This window comes from Scomber japonicus, chromosome 9 (genome assembly GCF_027409825.1).
Source record: "Scomber japonicus isolate fScoJap1 chromosome 9, fScoJap1.pri, whole genome shotgun sequence".
Lineage (NCBI taxonomy): Eukaryota > Metazoa > Chordata > Actinopteri > Scombriformes > Scombridae > Scomber > Scomber japonicus.
Genome location: NC_070586.1, coordinates 40077595 through 40101613, shown reverse-complemented (window position 1 = coordinate 40101613; position 24019 = coordinate 40077595). Strand labels below are relative to the sequence as shown.

Genomic DNA, 24019 nt, shown 5'->3' with positions numbered 1-24019 from the left:
AGTTTGGATTGCATTGTAAATATATACACAATTGGAGACACTATTCTTGACTCCAATCTTCTCATGGATCAATGTCCAACAGGGGCTAACTCTGACTAAACCTCCTGCATCAGCATCTCCATGCAACCAATGCAGAGGTCTCTGAATGCAGCTCTGCAGATTTGCATGTGGCTTGGTCGATGTGTGATCTTTTCAAAAGCTCCTCTGGGGTTGATTTACACTCTACTCTATAAAATGTTATGGCAAAGGACTTTAGAAAACTGCTTATATTTGCTTATATCTAAATGAGTCTGAATGACCTGTATGAGTTAATTAAAGGGGTGAGGAGAGAGAGAGAGAGGTGGAGTTTCTGGAGAGAGGCCTGAGATGCTTTTAATACTACAGCAGGAAGGCATGATTGTTGGCTGCTTACTTGGATGCACATAAATATTTGTGGTTTATACATCAATATTAATAATGTATAAAATGTATATGGATATACCTATACATCTTTGTCAGTGAAGGTGCCAGGTATACTGTCTATTGGAACAAGTCTTTTGTGTGTTATAATTTTTTTATTGGCGTGAGCAAGGATACTAACATATAACTTTTCAACATATTTGTCATTCCTTATAGAAATTACATTACATATAACTGAACTGTGTAATTTGCTTGACCACTAATGTCTATACAATCTCAGTCATTTTTCAAGGGAATTAGGGTAAGGTAACTTTGAAAAATACTCAAAAAGGTACAAGTAAACAGAATAGCTGATCAATTACAGTACTGCCTGCTCAGCACCAAACAGTAGGAGTTAAAAGCTGAGTTAATATTGGACAAAACAGAAACCTGATCCCAAAAGAAAGCTATTCTTTAATTCTGTTTAAGAAGTGATATGTCTTGCTTGTGCAAAAAAATAAATCACGATCAATATAACTTTAAGTTAATTCTGTGGTCAGCAATCAAATTAAGAATGACTGAATACATAGTGGTTGAGTCTGTGACTGCTTATTCAATGTTTCTCAGCTAATTTAGTTTTTATTGTGACCTTAAGTTATGCAGTAGACACTTCAAAATAAGCGTTTTCTGAACCAACACCAATGCAGATCCAAATTTCACAATGTGTTGGAGCCAAATGCTTGATTTATGTTTTGATTAATATTTAATGTTTTCTACTGGTTTACTATTATTATTTATCTGATTTATTGAGATGTTAAGTTGAGTTGATAATTGATGCCATTTCTCACCTCCGCCTCCTCTTTATGGGCAAGTGACTGCAGCACCTGGGATATATTGGTGTTGGCTATTGGGGCTGGTGTGGCTCTCAATTTGCAGGCACACAGCCATACAGTTTTAGACCGCTGCTAGTGTTGTTTTTGTTTTTTGTTTTGTTTGAACGTATGGAAAAAGACAAATGACCGGATTTGATCTGTCTGTCAGTCCAAGCTGCGGTAAGAACCCTGAAACATATAAGTTTGTGGAAATAAAATGTCTTGAACAAGAGGAGAGAAGTGTTGGATTTTAGGGTCACTATGGAGTGCGTCACACATGGATGCATGTGAACTGAGAGAAACAAGTTCATCTTTTATAAGAAAAGATAGCGCTTATACTGTACAATGTATTAGTGTCTATTCATTTTATGTTCCTAAAAGCATTCAGTGAATAGTAATCAGTAGTACATATCAGTGGTCAAATGTGCACTGTGTGAGTGTATGGGGGACATGGTCTTGGTAACTCTGAGGCCAGAACTCTGCTCCTGTGAAGCAGTTGTAAAACAGTGTTGCAGGATGAGATGTGATAGCCCTGACTTCAATCACAACCAATTTCGCTTCTTCTTCTTCCCATTAAAGTCAGTGCACTTTGTGCTGCACAACTCTGACAATTTGATGGTGGCAGACAACCCTCCAGAGTGGCTCTGCTACCAGTGCTTCACCTGAGAGAAATGTTAGTCTGCATGGAGTGCAGAATCTCCACAAGTAACTGACTATACAATGCGTAGAATTTTTGCCTCAATGTATTATTAGCACATTCAAATGATATCATAGTTGTAGAAACGCAAGATCACTGGGTGAAAATGGGCTTGTTCTGAGCTGCTTGCTGTGCATTTATTCTTCTAGAGAGTAATGAACAATACTACCCTAACCCATATCCATCCATACATGTGTCACTCATCAGGCCCACATGGAATCTGTGCCCACAGATTTCTGATGACACCTCCACAGATTTTCCTCACATGTTTACAGATTTTCCACCAATAAAGTTGCTTGTAATGCTTGGTTAAATGAAAGTTACTTTTTCCCACTTTTAATCCCATGTATCTATGTTTATTGCTTTTTATAAAGCAAATGCATGTCATAACCCATGGTATGCATTTCTCCTAAATATTTGGGATCAGTACAACCTGATAACTACAAAAAATAAGCATTGTCTTTGAACAGGAAGTAGTGTTTGAAAAAAATAATGTCTTCATGTGAGGAGTTAGTCTCCCAACATCCTCAAACGAGTACTTCCTGATTAGCAGTGTCGTAGCTTGTTGTTATATTGCTAACATTTGTAAAAATGTGTATCGCATATCAAACTACAAACATTATTAAGCATAAAAAAACAAGTTTCAAACAGAAATTTGATACGCTTTTGTAAATGGTCCACTTTTGTTTGGGGATCGGCTGTTGATTGACTTGGCCAAGATGCCTGCCATCTGACTTTTATACTGATTGATGTATTGGACTTTTGCTGCCACTAGGTGGCACAAAAAGGTGTATTTGAAAGAGGACAACAGGTGAAAGTTAAGCAGAATGAAGTATAAGGTATCAGGTACCAGGGTTGCAGGAGGATAAAATCAGTATCAAAGTATTGTAACATCATTATGTCTTTTTTCTTCCTGTAAAATTGTTTCAAATGTTTGCTTATAATGTACCCAGACTTCACCCAATCAAATGTGACTTTGTGTGAGCATCTGTCCACACTGGACATAAAACTACACATCACTCTTTGTGAGTCATAACAGCCAACAGAGCAATACGATATTTGATCAGCGGCAAAAACTCAGATTCCATTTGCTCATCAGGGTTCAATCAATCTTTATTTATAAAACGCCAAATAATAACAAAAGTAATCTCATCTCAAGTTATCAAGACCTAAGTAAGCCGAGACTAGCCTCTAAAGTAGCGGGTTCCAAACTATTCCATAAAGGACCATGTGACGGCAGGTTTTCATTCCAACCAAGCAGGATCACACCTTGACTCATCAGCTGATCTTTGAGCTGATTGGTTGAGCTATCTGTTCTTGATTGCAGGCATGCGGCCCTTTATGGAATAGTTTGGAAATTGCCTTGTCTGAAGAGAAGTGAACTCAGCCACCCTATAAAAGAAACTCGTTCCTTCTTTTAGAATCCACAATCTCATTCTTTAAGACTTTACACAAAGGTCATGACTGTAATTGAGCGATAGAAGGTAGTTCGACTGATAAATGGAGAGCTTTGCCTTTTTACTGATGCTGCACCTCTTGACCTCATGTTCCATCTTACCCCACTTCTAATAAAGAACCCAAGATACTTAACTCTTTCAAGCAACTCACTCCCATCCTGGAGTGAGTAATCCACACTGAGATATTGTGGTGTAGCATAGCTCAAGGGACAAGGAAGGTGGTAGGCAGGCAGACTCAGGCTGTCGTTTGAATGAGTAAAATGTACTTTTATTTAATCAGTCTGGTGTCACAACAAAAAGTACATGTGTCCAAAATAAAAGTGCACACAGCTAGACTTTCATCCTCTGACCTCTTCTAAACCTACATCTCTCCCCTTAAATAGGCAGAACCATTACTACAGTGGCTCCCTCTTACCAATTGGTACTCAACAATGCTACTTGTATCAGTCAACACTGTTTACCAGCCATCATTCCCAACATTTCCATAAGCCAAAACAAGAATAAATCAAAGACATGAAATCAGCCCTTTTAACTGAATAAAATAAATCCCCCATGCTTAGTCCAACCCACTGACATCACCAGTGTATAAATACAGGAAGTAGTTGGGCAGTTCTTCCTTTTCTTTGGTAAGCACATGGTGGCTTTGGTAAGTAACAAAGAAAGACAATGCATAATTTATGAAACTCAGAACTAAACCCAATAAAGATTAACCTTAATACATGTCTGTTTTACTTTGACCGAAAGTTTGCTGAATGTAAATTGTAACCAAATATAATGCAAAACAAAACAGGGATAGTATGCAACTGCATATGATTACTGGTAAATTAATAAACACATTGATAAGTTAACTGGTGTTGGTGTTGAAAAAAGGAGCTGACAAATGATGAGTTTCACCCACTTTGTCACAGATATCATAAAAGACCAAAAGGTTGCTAACAAGAAGCATCACATTTTTGGTTCACTGCCAACACTGAAGGATCTGAATAGTCTGTCTTTCTTTAAGGTCAAGCTGAATATGGACGATGGTCGTTCTCTGGGCCTAATGATCCGGGGAGGTGCTGAGTATGGACTTGGGATCTACATCACTGGAGTGGACCCTGGATCTGCAGCAGACGCCGGTGCACTTAAGGTATCCTGAGTCAGAGAGTCTTGATATGTATTGCTAATACAACACTCTAAAACCTGTACAGCTTGTCCAGTTGAATACAGATTAAGGTCTTTTAGAGGGCTCAAACTTCATTACTCTTGCCACTCTTGTCTCATGCTAGCTGTTCTGTGAGGCTGTACTAAGGCACAGTGATGTTTTCATCTAAATGCTAATGCAGCATTGGTAAACTGCTCTCAATGACAATGTCTGGCAGGTATGTTTACCATGTTCAGTTTCTTGGTTAAGAGTGGTATCATAACTTTTCCAAATTACCAGTGAACACAAACTACAGACTAATTGCAAATTTGACCTGATGGCGCTAAATGAAGAGTCAGGTGATCACATTCCCAATAAATGGATACCAAGTAGCATGGAAATGTCTCCTGTTAAACAATACCTGCAATCAATCCGTTTTGCACCCAGAGCTAGAAAATATGATGATATATTTATATTTGCTCACAGCCAATCAACACAAGCATTCTTTGATTGAAAGCAACATGTTATTGGTCCACTACCTCTGCAGCTACAACCCATCTGTGGTGGTGAAGTCGTGGTGAATTTGAGTTAGCACTCCAAAATGCTACCTAAAGTATGGCTACACGACACGCTTGTTACACTGGATAAAAGTGCACTAAATGTGGAATGTGTATCTAATGAAGTACTCTGTTGGTATCATCATCACTTTAAGGCTACTTGGATTGGTACTGGTATCCTAGTTTTTTTAAATGATACCCAGCCTTAGTAATGTACAGTAGTGACCAACCAGCAGACTGGAGGACCAATATATGCAACACTAGTGTCATTTGTCACAAGCTTGGCTAAAAACTGATGCTTTTTTAACTTTTCAAGGAAACACTTTAAAGGACCATACTGCCACCATTTGAATCCCCTATTTTCCATGGGTGCAGTCGTGTTTTTTTAATTGTTTTCATAAATTCTAAGCAACCATTGTTTTTTTATTGATTTCTTTTTTCTTTGAATTGATTTTTATACCAAGTAGAAATGCAACATTGAGAACACTTTCTATAAATCCACACCAGGGAGAATAAAAGAAGAATAAAATAATAAAATGGCGTTGCACAATATGGTACCTTTTAATAAACAAATCATATTCAATGTCACGCATTCTTTCATCCTTTTCAGCTTCTACAAATGTAAGGCTTTATTATCCTAATATGTGAAAAACTCAAACTAAAACTAATGAACATTTCAAAACTATAATATCCTGATCCACACTTGATTTTTTTTTTGGATGTTTCTTGAAGTCTTAGTCATGCATGAAATGTGTTGTAGATGTGAAGATTTCTGACTGTGTGTCAGCTGTCATCTCTAATACCTGATTCAGATGAACCTGTTAGGATTCCTGCCACCTGCTCCCTATTAGACTACTAAACCTGTTAGCAATGCTAACATCTGCTACCTGCCTCACAGCCTCAGTCAGGCAGCTGGCTTCACTACTATGCCTGGCCTGCAAAAATGCTTTATTAGCCGTGCTAAATCTCAGCTGTGTGCTTTCAGGTCAGCTTTCTGCCTCAACAAGCAGGCCACTCTCACTCTGTGCTATTTTTCAACCTGCCCGAGGCGAGGAAAACATAAGCCAATGTTTCCTACCTGTAAACAATGAGTGAAACCTCAATATTGCTTTCATGGTAATATCAAGCTGTGTCCTACTTGAGGATAAAAATAAAACATCAGATTTATGGTTTAATTCTTTAGTCCAAACTAATTGGGACACCTGGAAAAAATAACCCTACTACTGTATGAGAGAAGTTAAAAAAAGCTGAATGTGAAAGGCATTCTAAAAAGAGAGAGAGAGGCTTGTATGGTAGATCTAGAACTGTGGTCTCTAAAGCCAGAAGCAGGGCTTTAGAGCTTCAGTCTTAAATTTTAAAGGAGGCACCTAACAGGTCAATAAGTGCAAATGATAAAATAATGTTTTTTCTGCAAAAAAAAGGTGAAAAACATGAATAAAAAGTCATTAGTTTCCATTGCTACAATGTGTTGCATATATTTCAGGAGCTGTTCAACAAGAATGTGTGATTATCTTGACACTAAATTAGAGAGCAAATAACAAGTCTGGCAGTGTAACTATTATATAACTGTACCATATTGTAAACATTTTTTTCTTTTACTTGGTTTATTTGAGGGCAGAATGTCAGAGGAAATGACTTGTTAAGATTCATAGTTCTGCTGTTCTAAAGCTGAAAGCACCCTTGTACATAGTTTGAAATAGTTAATGTTAAATATTCCTGAACTCAGCATGGTTGGAAAACTAGAAGATCCATCACCTCAGCTCTATATGAATAGGCCAGACTGAAAGTCATATTACTCATTTATATTTGTGCAACTCAATGACAGCTGCTTTAGCCCATTCATTACTTTACGAGAGTGAAACGCTCAGCCGTATCCATTAGAGTCATATAAATCTGCTCTAAATCCATTTAATTAGAGGCTGTTTTCAAACCTTGGAGAGGCTGCTGTGACACCAGATTAGAATTATAAAGAAGAGCAATTTAAATTCTGTGTTGGTTCGTATTGTTGAACACTATTTTGCAAGCTGGTTTATTTCTGTTTTTCTCCCTTTAGATTTAATTATAGATTTTCTATGACTGACAAACAAAAAAGACAACATGACAATACAACAAAGTGACTATTGCACAGGCAAAACAAGCCAGGGTTAGTGTTTCTACATGTATCTATAACACATGCATGCACATGATGTAACACCAACACAATGCTTTTTTCAAATAAACATTATTCTACAGGGACTCGATGGAGAACAGTGAGTATTATTAGCCCAACTTGTTAAATTACAGAGAAGAAGGCAGAATGCTGTGAGTCCAGGAATTCCATTTTTGTGTCCCATGTGGCATGACATATGACCTCCCCTACCTAGATATAACAGATGATGCACCTTCATCCATGCTTATTAAGTTCAGAAAGTCCTCCAACCATTTATTTAAGTTAAGACAATTGGCCTTTCTAACTTTCCAGCTCATAAGAAGTATGTGTTTTGTTGCAAGACAAGCTAATGCTGCAATTTTTTGTGCAAATGTAGAATATATGCCATTGGGCTGGATGCCCAGCAAACATTGTACGCATTTGGACAGTGAGACTGAGTTCCTCCAAAGTCCCACTTAAGTAGAGTGAGTGAGAATCCAGGTCTCGCTCCTGTCTTTTCTGTCTCAATAATGCTACTGGGGGAGGAAAAGAGAAGAAGCTTAGATATGCCTAAAACTATTCCATCTCTCACATGTTAGTTTTTTAGGCTGTTATCCAGATGTTCATGGCAACATACACAAGGTACCTTTTTGAGGTTATTTATATATATATTTATATATTTGTGATAATAGTTTTTAACTACAAATAAGGAGGAAAAAGGTTCACTCAGGTTGAATTTTGTTATAATTCCTGAAAACTGGTTTATGATATAGTCCTTCACAATTTGGCCTATCTGATGTATGTTATGACCTTGTATAGGTATGTTGATCAATGGCCCAGTCAGCATGTCCATGCGGGCTACTTGAGTACTAAGTGGACATGGGCTTGAACTGGGAACATTTTGCGGGTCCCATATTGTTTCAGAAACATGGGTCCCACATGTGAAGCCCATGTGGGCAGGCTAAATGGGCCCCATTTAAGATCCATTTGGATCCCACTTAGACCCCATACGGGCAAACATATGTGGCCTACATGGGTCTCATATAATTCACCCAGATGGGGGGGGGGGGTTCCACCTGCTGAAAATAACATTTTTTTTTCATAGTGGACATGAAGGGAGAGAAGTACCCATGGTATCTGACCTCCTGTGTATAATTTTAACAACTCTAACAGAATTGTAACAATGGATTATTCAACCTTACAATAAGTCTGGGACAATACCATAAAGAAGCTTGAGAAGCTTTTGAAGTTGTACCTCAATAATCTCGTACAATGGAGAATCTGGAATTGCATCAAAGGTAATAGAGATTCCGCTCAGGCACACACCATCTGCCTTTACGCCTTGGCCATAGACAATTTCTTCAGATTTCTTCTGTTTTTCATCTTTTCATAGAGATTGCAAAAATGTTGTATTTACTTCTTTAATCCAATATTGAAGGAATTATAAGGGAATGAGAGATATGCTGTAAACCAACCTTGGGAGGACATTTTTAATCCATCTAACCTTCCCTGCATATATGAAGGCAAAGTTGTCCATCTTCTGTAAGAAGACAGCTTGCACTAATCACTGGAGAGAACTTGCACTATCACCTGAAGCAGCCTCATCATACTACTAGCTGACTGATGCCCAGCTACCTATCCCACCTGGTCCAGTTTGACTAGATGTGGAAGAATTGAATTGACTAGAGGGAAAGGAGTTTTGCAAAACATACACAATGATAACTTGATTAATCAATGAATCAACAGAAAATTAGTCACCAGATATTTTGGTAATTTTCTTTTAGAAAAAATGCCCAAATCCTCTGGTTCCACCTTCATAAAGGACCAGTGTGTAGGATTTAGTGGCATCTAGTTGTGAAGTGGCAGATTACAACCAACTGAATACCCCTCCTCCCACCCTTTCCTACAGTGGCTGCAAAACCTTCAAGACACTGTTTGGTTTGTCCATTCTGGGCTACTGGAGAAACATAACAGTGGAACATGGCAGGCTCTGTGGAAGAAGACCCGCTCTGTATGTAGATATACTGTAAAGGCCTCATTCTAAGATAACAAATACACAATGATTTCAGGTGATTACACTCTAATTAAAACATACATATCAATATTATATTCTATCTCTGCCAAGTCTGTTTCACTAGTTGTCACTGAAGTCTACACACTGCACCTTTTTAAATATGAGTATTTTCTGGTCTGACAGTAAACTGAATATCTTTGAGTTGTAGACTGTTATCTATTAAGTGTTCAATCACCATTTTTAACATTTTACAGACCAAATGAGTCATTCTTTGAGGAAATGATCATCACATTAATCCATAATGAATACTAATACACCCACAGTGACAACAGTAACATACTGATGTTTAGACCTCATGGTTACACTACTCAGAATGGTAAATGTCAACCTCATGGTGGCACTGAAGGAAAAGTCAGGAGATCACCAATTTATTTAAATATATTACTTAGAAAACATTCATGTCTGCAAAATGTTGTGCCAATCCATTCAGTTGATGCTTACTGATCACATAAGTAAAAACCTGCTGGATCTGCTGGTGGAACTAGATAATAAGTCAGGGGATCAACAAAGCAAGTACAGCTTTAAAAGTACAAAAGTATCTGATTTTGTTATAATCCCAAAGTCAAACATCATCAATAAATTGGAAGAGAAGATGAGGAGGAAACATAATGCAAGAAGTGTTCATACCTCCACAACAAAAACACAGCATTTCTTAACCCTTACATACTGTTTGGGTCAAATTTGACCCATTTTGACATCCCAAATGTCTTTTACTCTGAAATGTGATGTGAAAAGTGGCCCACAATGTACAAAAAATTAAAATATGTTTAAATGTTATACTTTTGCATTGCTGCTTTCTAAACAGATCTGTGGTCCAAACTTTGGTATGACACTTTTTATGAGGGGATTCTTAGACCGGGTCCAAATTGACATGGAACATAATGCAAGGGTGTAGAATATGAACAGTAGGAAAGGGTTAAAATGACACAAAAACAATTAATTTGAGTAACAATATGATCAAAATACACAAATGACTACTTTAAATCTCATGTTGGACAGTCCCTGTGTCATTATCAGCTCCTCTCTTCTCTATGTGAAGTCACTGCAGCCCAGCAAACTGCTCCTGCTGCTCAAAATAGCCGTTTGCCCTCTCCCTGTGAAAAGGACAAATATATTACACCTCCAGCACCTTGCACACACACACAGTTTCACACTTAATCATGAATGATCAATGAAACACAACTTGTAAATCATTACATCGGGAAAGAGAGTGAGAGTAGGAAGACTTAGAGAGGATAATGTATTTCGCTGGCCAGTACATCAGCATGGAATAACGAAGTGTAGCATTGAAGTCCAGGTAGCAGTTTATAATTAAAAAAGCAGAGCAAAGATACATCTTCAGAAATCTATCAGAAATATCTAAATATATCTGATCTTATAAAGCAATCAGGATGATATTTGCTAACAATAATAATAATAAAGGTAATGGTAATTTCTGAAATGATGAAGTAGCTCAAGGCCTTTTAGCCAAAGAATTACATGCATGTTACTTTTTGTGAACAATCGCAAAATGAAAAAACGAATATGTAAATCAAGGGCTCTCTTCACAGATGAGAGGCTCGGTAGAGGAGTTTCACTGAGGCTGATTCTGCTTCACATAATCATGTTGGTGCAGTGAGGTGAGAGGGAGAGACGTCAATAAGTAATTTCTACATTTACTTGTCCTGCTGTAATACAGTGGAAGCTGTTTTTCTGCTGCTTTCAGCACTCCCTTGTGTTTTTTCCCTGCATCATTCTGTGGCCTTCTCTATCTGTCTTTTATATTGATTGAATCTCATTTGGCTAAATTGCTGCAGGCAGGCAGGATTATTCACTTCAACACAGTATTATATATCAGATGAACATGAAGGTGACCATTAGTGATGCACGCATGAATAAATATTAGGCAAAATATGACCTCTATTCATTCATTTTTTCCCATTGCATCACCCCCTTGAGGCTTCCCACCCTCATTAAAGGGGCAGTCCACCACTTTCACATATAATGGTCAGTGTACTCATCATTGGGAGTAATTCTCAGCCTGTACAAACAGGACCGGGCAAAGCTTAGAAGAAAGTCTGCGTTACAAACTTTGTTACTGGAGTCATATTGAGTGGAGGTGTACTGGAGTGTAGGGATTAGGGGTGTAACGGTATGGGATTTTACAGTACGGTACGGTGACAGTGTTAGTACAGTATACCGCGGTATTTCACGGTGACAGTATTTTATTTTTTTAAAGATTTTTTTTGGTACTAGGGGCCATGAAATAACCAACAAAACAGACAAGTATCATTCTTAGAAAAAAACATTGCTCTATTTAAGCAAAATGTGTGTGTGTGTGTGTGTCTGTAAATCACCAGACAATCATTTAACTGAAACCAATATTACTATTAATAAACTACACAGGGTGTTTCCATACCCCAGTATCCTGTTTCCTACTGAGGTACTCCAGCTACAGTAACACATACAGGCTTCTCAAAACTAGAATGAGGTCTTATCTCAGCTTCTGAAACCGGAGATGGTGTTTGCATGCTCAACACATCCACAAACCTGGATAATTAAAAAACCTGGATCATAACCAGGAAACTCATGTGCATGTAAACACAGTCGTTGTTGGCAACTTGCCATGTGAATGTGTGTTGTGTTTAGCTCAAAGCATCACTGTGTGCCCCACAGAGCTTTTTAGTCTTTTAGACTTTTGAAATAGACGGCAAGGATTCACCGTTAGGGGACCATGAATATCCAAACCATTTTTCATGTAAGTGTAGCCAGTAGCTGATAGTGGATTTCTTGCTCAAGACCAAAATGTTTATCACCATTGGCTTACAATGGTTTCAGCCTACATACATTTTCAAAAACTAAAATATCCTCCTTGAACTTCAATGACCAAAACAGTCACTCACAGTACAGAGTTGTATAGCAGCAGCACTGTTGCACAAGCTCTAACAGCAAGACCTAAATACTGTGGATAATGAAATGGAAGAGGGATGCTGATTATGAAAGAGACATAAGTGTTTTGCCTCTTCATTTGAACAACAAAGACCACAGAGCAGAACCCACTGATTGGTTTTGGTTTTCCTCTCTTATAGTCTGATGAATACTGTTGATCACATTGTCTTATGTGCATGTGCTACTCTCCTCTGACACTGTTGAGAAGGGCCAGGGCCTCACATAATGCCTAGCTGTCTACAGGAGGATAATTAGCTCTGTGAATGTGAATGTGTGTGTGTGTGTGTGTGTGTGTGTGTGTGTGTGTGTGTGTGTGTGTGTGTGTGTGTGTAAAAGTAAGGATGCCCTTGGATTTATCACTGCTTGTTTGGCCTAAGGTTGTTTCAAAGAAAAAAATTGACTCAGGATTGGAATGCATTGCACACATAGCGGTGCATACATACCCTCAGAGAAAGGTTTGAGATACTGAGTGTCTGTACATGTTTGCTGCTGGTGGAAGACTAATATGCCTTTTCCCTCAATTTGGGGATTTTGGAATTTCTAGGCACGTCTTCCAAATCTACTACCTTTCCCAGAGGCTCAAGTATGTTTTGTTTAAAGCAATAATAACGCAGGTTAACAACACATGACTTTGTGTAATGTGAAAGGAATTGCTCATAGTGTCAAACCAACAGAGCATTATCACTCAACTCTGAAGTTCATCTCAGCCCTAATGAGCGTTTTTGTTGTCTTTTTCAGCTCTTTGTTTCGGTCTTGGTAAATAGCTCTTTTCTAGTCTTTTTGACCACTCAAAGTGCTTTTACGCTACATGTCACATTCACCCGTTCACATTCATACACTGATGCTACCACACAGGGTGCCAACCTGCTCATCAAGAGAGAGGCTAACTGTTGTAGAGTTTTAAATGTGTAGCCCATACGTCAGTGGAGAGAGTAAACAGGAGTCAAGGATTGCGCCGTTCCTTTTTTTTCCCAAAAATGTGTGTCAAGGGGAGTTTGACCCAGTACATGCCAATGATTGACGTAAATGATAGAAAATTCCCTAACACTAACCATTCACACACCCATCGGGAGCAATTTGGTATCTTGTCCAAGAACACACTGACATGTGCACTGGAGGAGCCAGGAATTGAAGCACCAATCTTCTCATTGGTAGATGACTGCTCTACCTTCTGAGCCACAGCCACTCCAACTGGCACACAACTTTGCTATTTCAGTTCAGTCTCACTGCTCTTATCAAAAGTGTGTTATTAAATTAAGTGGCCATAATAAGATCAACTTTTTTGGGCTTTTTTGCCTTTAATGTACAGGACAGGGTTAGAGAGAGATAGACAGACAGGAAACAGGAGGCAGAGGGGGAATGACACACAGGATAAGACCGCTCAGCTCGGGAATCACCTGCAACGAGGACTATAGCCTCAACACATGGGGCGGCAATCTACCCGCTGAGCTATGCTCAACCCCAAGATGAGATCAACTTTAAGGTCCCGAGGGAAGTTTGTCTTGGGCCAAAGTGCTACACAAAGCTGCAGTCAATCAATAAAGAAAATATAATACATAGTCAAATAAATACATAACCGACAGGACAATGCAAAGGTAAACCAATGTAAAAAATACAACATACGTGGCACTACATAAACAACCAGACAATGCAGTGGTGCAGTAGTGCAAAAACTACTGAAGACAGCTGCAATCATCAATGTATTACATAATTACATTTTTTGCTACCACTGTTAGCTCTTTTCATTCACTTTCTAGCTTCCTTGACCACCACCGCTCTCTCTCTTTCTCTCTCTATCCCTCTCTCTCTCTTGTTTAATGAGTCAGGAAGTCATCGGCAGAGCCTAACTTTACTTTTAATGTTCTCAAATGAAAAAAAAAGTCATCCCCTCGTCCTCTTAATATCTTCATCGTCCTTCATGACAGGCCTATATAGCTCTGAACAGTCTCTCCAGCTGTGATCTCTAAAAGTTGATTCTGGTTCAACTTTTTCACCGCAGGCCCCTGTGGCTCCAACCCCCGCAGGCTAAACGCACTGCCCCATTCATATGAATCGGAAGGCTGACATTTTCGCTGCAATGCCTGATCTGGTGTAATGTCAGCCCCAAAGTCCCAATGACTCAGCTCACAAGTCATCTCAATGCTGGTGCAAAGTCCGGGATTCACAATCAATCCAGTCTTAAGATAAGACATGTCCTACAGTTTCTTAAAGGCAGGTATAGTAGGTTTGCAAGTTAAACAGCCCCCCAGACACCAGCAGGAGGCCCCCCTTCCCCTTCATCACATTTTATACCAATTAGCTGATAGCACCATACAGTATGTCATCCTACTGTGGACCACACATGACTTTGGATGATATTTATCCTTCTTCTGGTGGTCATCCAGAATTCTAAGAAATTATGCCTGCAGTTGGTCTGCCTGGGTATAATGAGCATGCAATGCTTCTGTTTACTTAGCTTCAATTGCCTCGACAGGTGGGTGACCAGATCCTGGAAGTGAACGGTCAGAGCTTTGTCACCATCTCCCACGATGAGGCGGTTCACATCCTCAAAACGGGGCACCACCTGCTGATGAGAGTGAGGGATGTGGGTCGTCTCCCTCATGCACGCACAGTGGTGGATGAGACCAAATGGATCAGCAGTCAGGCCATAGCTGAGACCAACGCTACAGCCAACCCAAGTTCAGTCACCAACCCTGCTGTCAATGCCAGCATCCACCCTAGTGTCAGTGTCTGCAATTCAAGGTGAGTGCATTATAATGAATAATAAGAACTGTTTACCAATTACAGTCAATGTTGAAACTGTTAATAGCATTGAATCACACATCATTTTCATTGACTGCGTTTCCCCATTAAATACTTTTTTGTTGATTTAAAATGTTATATTTAGAGAATATCAGCTATTTTGTTACAGGGTAAAACTACCATTTACCCAGCCACCATGTCCATGTGGGCCCCAGAAGGGTTAAATGATAATTACCGTTTTTTACAACCTGGACCTTATTTCTAGCATAAAATACGATCATTTACTCACCCAGACAACTTTGGTGGAGTGCTGTGTATATCCGTATAATGCGAGTACACGGGGCACTGTGTACTCGCATTATACTCGCGTTTCGCACTCTACCACAGCCCGGTTTATCATTGAGCGGAAATCCTCCAGTGTTGTGATACAGACGTTTATTGACACATCCAGACGCGCATCTCTCGGAAATGACATAATCCAGATCAGAGGTTAGTAGGTCAACCTACAGACTCCGGATGTTGAAAACATGCCACCACGGGCTCGGAAGGGAATAGCACTAACGTATCATAACAAAATATTGGTGAAATGAACTAGTTTCGCAGCAGATAAAGCGTTATATAGAGCCTGCGCTTCGGTGCCCCGTGTACTGAAATGGAATGGAATGAAAAAGAATAACAATACACAACACCTTTACCAATCAGCATTTCTTCAAAAATAGCTTTATGAAGGAATAATATCTCTTTATCCATGTTTATCTGAAGAAATTAACAAACATAAATACTTGTTGACAACACCTCCACACTCAATTTTGCTACATACTTAATCGAGCCACTTGTTGAACCACTGTTACATTTGATCTATAATGTATAAAAAAATCACAGTGGACCAATTCAATTACTCATTGAGTTCATTTAGGACTAAATCAGCAACAAAAGACATTTCCCAGTGTGTAGAACCTCAGCTAATGTGAGGTCTTTAGGTCTGTTTGGGGGGTCCAGGGCAATAAAACCTATTCTTCATAGTGGAGAATTGGGCATGACAGCTCCATTGTGCTCAACAGCAAAGCAATGCATTGAGACTCCCTTCTCTCGCTCTCTCTCTCCTACATCCATCTGTCTCCCAGCCCTAATGGAGCTGGCTCTGATTGAGAATTTGTGGAAGTATAAATTTCCCTGCCTGCTGCTGCCTTGGAAATCATACAAGGTGGCTCTTAGCTCCACACTTCATTAAAGTCACGTTGCCTCTGTTTTGCCTGAGGCTTAGCTCAGCCGCCCTGCCGCCTGTGATATGTTTTTAATGTTCTACATACATAAGGATTGTCGGAGTATATGGGTATTTATACTGATGCTTACTTTTATGTGTTGCTCTCATTTCAATAATAATTAGAAGTGAAGATATATGCTCTCTAAACATGCTTTACCTTGTTTTATTTGTTGCAGACCATCTTCTGCAAGAGCCACGCCTGTATTGGGAAAGGTAAGAAAAGCAGCATACTGTGTATGTGTTAACACACTGTAAAGCCCTTTTAAGACTTAGAAATTGTACTCAACACTATGTCACAGTAATATTCTATTAGAGAATTCTGACTATTTTTATGTCTGATATTGCTCAAGCATAGAATCAAATGTATTTACATAGCACCTTTCATATAGGTTAATGTAGTTCAAAGTGCTCGCAATTGATTGACAAGCTGTTTGTCTGATCTATCCATAGCAAAAATCTAAAATGAAATAAAGTAAAACAAGAGAAAAAAGTTTTGTGAAAGTTAGATTAAAACTAGGTTTAATCCATTTAAAAGATGAAATATTAAAACATGTAGCATTTAACAAAAGCTAGACTAAAACTGTTAAAATAGGGCAGATTAGGGTAATGGGGGACACTTTTTGCCATTCTGACTTGTGTACCATATTCATATATGGATCCAGTACCTTACAGTATATCAACTCCTTATATCATTATGAAATCATCAAGATGTTTTCTTGTTTAATCAGAAGACATTTTTTTTAGATATTGTACTCAAAGTTAAAATGACATACATATTAGTGTTTCTTGTGCCAAATGGTTTCAGAATTTGTGGATTTTCTAATCTGGGACACTAGTTTTTAGGCTTAGGCATCAAATGATGCCCAAATACATTACAAACATGATTTAACAATTAAGAACATTGTTTTATTTATGCCAGATTTCTATCCTTAACACTCACTGACCTTTGAGTTGACTTCACAAGAGGTACTTCCTGTTGAACTATTTTCCTGCCCCTGTTTATGACATCATATCCACAGTCATATGATTTCTATTACATGATATGACCTACCCCAGTTTGGATTCAACACCAATCATGTTCACTTTAATGTTGTACAAAAAGAGATAAATGCATTGGAGCTTAAGTGTCCTACATTACAATACTCCACCCTAGATTAAGAATTAAGAAGACCAAAAAGAAACAAAGATTAATAAAATTAATCAGGGTAAAAACTGATTGATAGTAACAAAAAAATGACATTAAACATTAATTAAATATCAAATAAATACAATAAGTTTTTACAAAAATACAAAAAGCCTATAAACCATTCTTAATCAATAGCCTGGTTGAACAGGTAGCTTTAAAGTTTACTTTTAAAAAATGCAACACTTCCAGCTGTTCTCAGATCCTCAGGCAGACTGTTCCACTGGCTCATAACATAACAGCTAAAGGCTGTGTTGGCATAGGTTTTAGTTTTACATTTTGGAACAACTAACAGACTCCTGCAGAGGACCTGGGGAGCCGTACCCATTTATACATTGTCAGCAGTAGCAAGACCTTGAAGTGCTTTAGAAATAAGTACGACCATTTTAAAATCAATACAGAAACTAGAAGGCAACCAATGTAAGGACTTTAAAATGGATGTAATGTGTTCTCTCCTTCTGGTCCTATAGTCAGCACTTGGGTCATGCAGTTCTGAATCAGCTTGAGCTAATTTATGAAAGTTTTGGATGGACCAGAAAAGAGTGCATGGTAGTAGACCAGCCTGCTTGTAATAAAAGCATTCATTCATTCATCATCTCTTGGTGACACTTGAGCAATGTTTTTGAGGTGATAAAAAGCAGATTTGGTGACATACACCACATGAGCCTTGAAGTTCAGTTCAGAGTCAAAGACCATACCAAGGTTTCTTGCTTGTTGGGTTGGGATATGTCCAGGGAATTTTCCTTTGGCAACTGGTTTCTCTCTCTGGGTTTTTAAACCTAGTGACTATCCTGGTTGAGCTGTAAATCCATATATTAATATCTAAAAACAGTTAAAAGGGAGTTCATTTGGTCCTATGTCATTAGGAGACACAACAACATAACGTTGTGTGTCATCAGCATAAGTGTGGAATGAGATGCTGTACCTTCTGATGACATTACCAAGGAGTAACACATATTGATTAAAAAGAAGTGGCCTTAAAATTGATCCCTGGGGGACCGTACATGGTAGATAAAAAACAATTGAAAACAGTTTCAGATGGCCCAGTGTGGTCCCTCAGTCTATTTCAGAGAACTATGTGAAAAGCAGCGCTCAGATCAAGTATTACCAACACTGAAGGTTTATTGTCATCAAGATTTGTCCTGCAATTGCCCCTTGGGGACAAATAAAGTGTTTTGTATTGAATTGTTGTCAGTAACTACTTTAACTAGGACTGTCTCTGTACTGGGAAAAGCTCAGAAACCTGATTTGAAACATTTGATTTGTTTGAGTTAATAAAATGTATTATTAACTCAAACAAGTTTTTAGATTAGAAATTGTTTTGTAGCTGTTAGATATTGAGAGATCAAGGCTCCTTCTTCATTTTTGTTAAAAAGGCTTGATAAGTACAAATGTGAATACTGTGGGAAATACCATGCTGTAAAGAGTGATTATCAGAGCCTCCTCAGACACTGAATTAAAAACAGTTTTTTTTAAAAAGGAGGTTGGGATTGGGTCAAGGGTGCATGTAGATGATTGCAGTGTTGCTATGTAAAAGCAAGAAAAAAGTCAGTACACTGCAGCTCCCAATGCAGGTAGATATTAGAGGATGCCACAAGTGACGTTTGTAGCTCCATGCTGATATATATATTTATATATAATATATATGTTGGTTATCCTCTCCTTTAAAGTAGTCTGCAAATTCATCACATATAGATTCACTGGTATTAAAAAAGCACTCTGAATTGCTTATGTTGAAATGTATTACATTAGAAAAATAAAATTGCCTGGAAGTTTGAATTGCTTTATTATAAATTTAAATTTTTTCTGTTATAATCTCTTAATGTCCATGTAATTTAGTTTTGCATCATCTGTGCTCTGCGATCCAACAGTCTCTCTTTAATTTTGCACTTTCATTATTCCTCTAAGGGATGTTCTCTTTTTCAGCATCAAGGGCTGTAGCCAGCTTATTGTTAAATGTATTGAGGAGACTGTCAATTGGGTATGATAAGATACTAAGTTCAGACTTCAGACTTCTATTGCTCACATTGGATCCATTCTGAACAGCTATGCTTCGAACGGACACTGCACTAGCACAGTTAGTGGAAAAGTCTCTGCTCTGTGAGTGTGTTCTCAAAGAATCTGAGAAAACTACATTAACCACTTAATACACGCCCCTATTTTTTATGTTGTTAGCCTAAACGACATGCTCAAGTTGTGAGCAGCACAGATCCCACATAGTTTGAGACTCAGATGTGTCTGGTATCATTGGAAAGGAAACACTGTGTGATTCTGTGACTTACTGACAAAGAGTGGCAGAGGTTACAATGATGGGGTTGTTTACTCGCCCATAGGTTTGCCTATACAATGACATGTGTACAGACATTCAGGGACCTCTCAGCAGGATATAGACACAATGAGGCCACAGCCACAGGTCTTGGCTTCATGCAGTCCAAATTTGGAGTCAAAAGACCAAAAGATTAATTTTTCAGAGTTATTTTTCAACAGGTATGTCCATGCGTTTTCCTTAGGTCCTTTTTGGAGACTCCAAATGGACACTTGGTTACCATGGTTACCAAAGCTGTATAACCACAATCAAACACCTATAACTTCACATCCCCTTTGCCTACAATCAAAATCTTGGTCTCTAATGAAAGCTGACACCATATTATTATTAGGGCCCAAGCACTATACAGTGCGAAGGCCCTATTGTATCTGTAGAAATTATTACGGTCCAAGCACTACACAGTGCGAAGGCCCTATTGTAATCGTACCGATTATTATTATAGTTCTGCCTAAATGAACGCGTTTTTGACAGCCTAAACATGCCCCAAAAGTCACCAAAATTTGCACACACATCAGACCCGGCGAAAAATTTGATATTTTAAGGTCCACCAAAATGGCCGTGGCAAAATGGCTCAATAGCGCCCCCTATTGAATATAAAAATGTGAGAGATTGACGTACATGAACGAAATTTGGTATATATATGTATCATGTCCAGACGCACAAAAAAGTCTGTGGGACCCATGACGTCACTCCAACAGGAAGTCGGCCATTTTGAAAAATATGTGCGATTTTGGCGTTTTACACGCCTCGTACTTTAACGAACTTGTCCTAGGGATTTAATCCGACCGACCTCAAATTCACTCAGAAACATCTTAAGACATTGGAGATGAAAAGTTATCAAAAACTTTCTGATTAGGGATCTGGTTTGGCCGTGGCGGCGCCGACAATTTCCTTCGCCATTCGATCCTTCGCCATTAAACAGGAAGTCCTTATAACTCCTACAGACATTGTCCGATCTACACCAAATTAATCGCGCATGTAGAGGGTCCCGCCCTGAACACGTATATCCATCAATACTATGTCTGTTCCATAGCGCCACCTACTGGATACAATAGCGCCCACTTGAAAATTGAAAAAAAACTGAGCCCCTCAAGTCAGAATGACATAGACAAACGAAATTTGGTACACATGTGTATCTTGTAAAGACACACAAAAAACTCTCTTGGACCCATGACGTCACTCCAACAGGAAGTCGGCCATTTTGAAAAATGTGTGCGATTTTGGTGTTTTTCACCCTTCGTACTTTAACGAACTTGTCCTAGGGATTTAATCCGACCGACTTCAAATTCACTCAGAAACATCTTGAGACATTGGGGATGAAAAGCTATCAAAATCTTTCTGATTAGGGATTTGGTTGCTTCGTGGCGATGTGAGGAATTTTGATGTTTCGCCATTAAACAGGCACTGCTGGCCAAATGGGGGTACTGCACCCCGTAGATGATTAATAAAATTGAGCCCCTCCCTCCAGATTGACGTAGATGAACAAAATTTACTACACATATGTATCATCTAAAGACGCACAAAAAAGTCTCTTAGACCCATACCCTCACTCCAACAGGAAGTCGGCCATTTTGCAGTGAATTTGCAATTTTGGCATGGCATACAATCTTCACACCACGTACTTTAATGAATTCCTCCTAATCCGACCGACTTCATTTTGACTCTGTGTCATCTCAAGACCTTGAAGATGCGTCACAGCAAGTCTCGCTCAGTCGTGGCGTGGCGAGGGAGCTTGGGCCCGATCATCGCTGCTTGCAGCTTTAATAAGGGCCCAAGCACTATACAGTGCGAAGGCCCTATTGTATCTGTAAAGATTATTATTATACAAAACAAACGCCTTTTTGACAGCCTAAACGTGCCCGAAAAGTCACCAAAATTTGCAATCATGTCCGACCCGGCGAAAAAATTGATATTTTAAGGATCACGAAATTGGGCGAGAAAAAATGGCTCAATAGCGCCCCCTAGAAAATTTAAAAAAGCGAGCCCCACCACTGAGATTATCGTAGACAAACGAAATTCGGTACACATATGTATCGTGTAAAGACGCACAAAAAAGTCTCTGGGACCCATACCCTCATTCCTACAGGAAGTCGGCCATTTTGTATCGAATCTGCGTTTTTGGCGCCATTTTGGCGATTTCCACCCCTCGTACTTTAACGAACTTGTCCTAGGGATTTAATCCGATTGACTTCAAATTCACTCACAAACATCTTGAGACATTGGAGATGAAAAGTTATCAAAAACGTTCTAATTAGGGATCCGGTTTGACCGTGGCGGCGCCGACAATTTCCTTCGCCATTCGATCCTCCGCCATTAAACAGGAAGTCCTTATAACTCCTACAGACATCGTCCGATCTACACCAAATTAACCACGCATGTAGAGGGTCCCTCCCTGAACACGTCTATGCATCAATACTGTGTCAGCTCCATAGCCCCACCTACTGAATACAAAAGTGCCCTGTTGAAAATTGAAAAAAAATTGAGCCCCTCAAGTCAGATTGACATAGACAAACGAAATTTGGTACACATATGTATCGTATAAAGACGCACCAAAAAGTCTCTTGGACCCATGACGTCACTCCAACAGGAAGTCGGCCATTTTGAAAAATATGTGTGATTTTGGCGTATTCCATGCCACGTACTTTAACAAACTTGTCCTAGGGATTTAATCCGATTGACTTCAAATTCACTCAGAAACATCTTGAGACGTTGGAGATGAAAAGTTATCAAAAACGTTCTAATTAGGGATCCGGTTTGGCCGTGGCGGCGCCGACAATTTCCTTCACCATTCGATCCTTCGCCATGAAATTTCAAGCCCTCATAACTTGACTCCACAAGGTCCCAGCTTTTCCAAATTTACTTTGCTCGTTCAGTGTCCCGGTCTGAACACATGTACAGTCTCATATTTAGTGACAGTCATAGCGCCCCCTACTTGCAACAGGAAGTCACTTGCTTCATTCTTTCACTAATTACTCCCATAATCTTAAGTATTTACACCTGAAATTGACTCAGCTGAGACATAAGACCTTGGTGATGCTACATGCTGCAACTCGTGACCCATCATCGAATACTGTTGCCATGACAACACATTCAACGCCATGAAATACGATTACACTTTTCAGGGGCAAAGGATGCCTCCACGGTAACGAAACTCAACACACACGTCTGGAGTGGGGTCATTTAACATCCTATATACTTCAATGGGATGGCCATGACTAAACGGCTCAATAGCGCCCCCTTCAATATTTCAAAATTGAACATCAGCCTTCCCGATTGACATAGAAAAATGAAATTCGGTAGGTTTATGTATCTTCTCCAGACGCACAAAAACTCAATTTGGACCCAAACCCTCAGTCCAACAGGAAGTCGGCCATCTTGGGAAACATGCTCAATTTTGATGAGTTTTTTGGTCATTTCCAGGCCTCATATTTGAGCAAAATAGTACTACAGATTTCATCCCATCCACTTCAAATTCACACAGAATCATCTTGAGACATTGGAGATGACAAGTTATCAAAATCTTTTTCGCCCATCATTCCTGGTTGCCGTAGTGACGCGGCCAATTTCGATGCTTCGCCATGAAATTTCAAACCCTCATAACTTCACTCCACATGATCTGAGCTTTTCCAAATTTCAGATGCTTGTTCACAACCTGGTCTGAACACATGTACAGTCTCATATTTAGTGACAGTCAGAGCGCCACCTACTGGCAACAGGAACTCACTTGCTTCATTCTTTCAATGATTATTCCGATAATCTTAAGTATTTACACCTGAAATTAACTCAGCTGAGCCATAAGACCTTGGTGATGCTACATTCTCCGACCGAGCCGCAGCCCGACATGCGTGGGGGCGCGAGGGCCCGTTCATCACTGCTTGCAGTTTTAATTATTATTATCGTTCTGCCTAAACGAACGCCTTTTTGACAGCCTAAACGTGCCCGAAAAGTCACCAAAATTTGCAATCATGTCCGATCCGGCGAAAAATTTGATATTTTAAGGATCACGAAAATGGGCGAGAAAAAATGGCTCTCTAGCGCCCCCTAGAAAATTAAAAAAATCGAGCCCCTCGACTGAGTTTGTCGTAGACAAACGAAATTCGGTACACATATGTATCCTATAAAGACGCACAAAAAAGTCTCTTGGACCCATACCCTCACTCCTACAGGAAGTCGGCCATTTTGCATCTGCGTTTTTGGTGCCATTTTGGCGATTTCCACGCCTCGTACTTTAACAAACTTGTCCTAGGGATTTAATCCGACCGACTTCAAATTCACTCAGAAACATTTTGA

At 39.2% G+C, this 24019-nt stretch overlaps 1 protein-coding gene across 1 annotated transcript in view; it reads left to right on the top strand.

The window, feature by feature from the left end:
- Window positions 1–24019, top strand: part of LOC128365010 (whirlin-like) — a 125741-nt gene that overhangs the window by 65556 nt on the left and 36166 nt on the right. The window contains exons 3-5 of the mRNA XM_053325624.1: window positions 4408–4533; window positions 14688–14956; window positions 16397–16433. Coding sequence (XP_053181599.1) covers window positions 4408–4533; window positions 14688–14956; window positions 16397–16433 — 432 coding nt within the window. The remainder of the gene's footprint in view (window positions 1–4407; window positions 4534–14687; window positions 14957–16396; window positions 16434–24019) is intronic.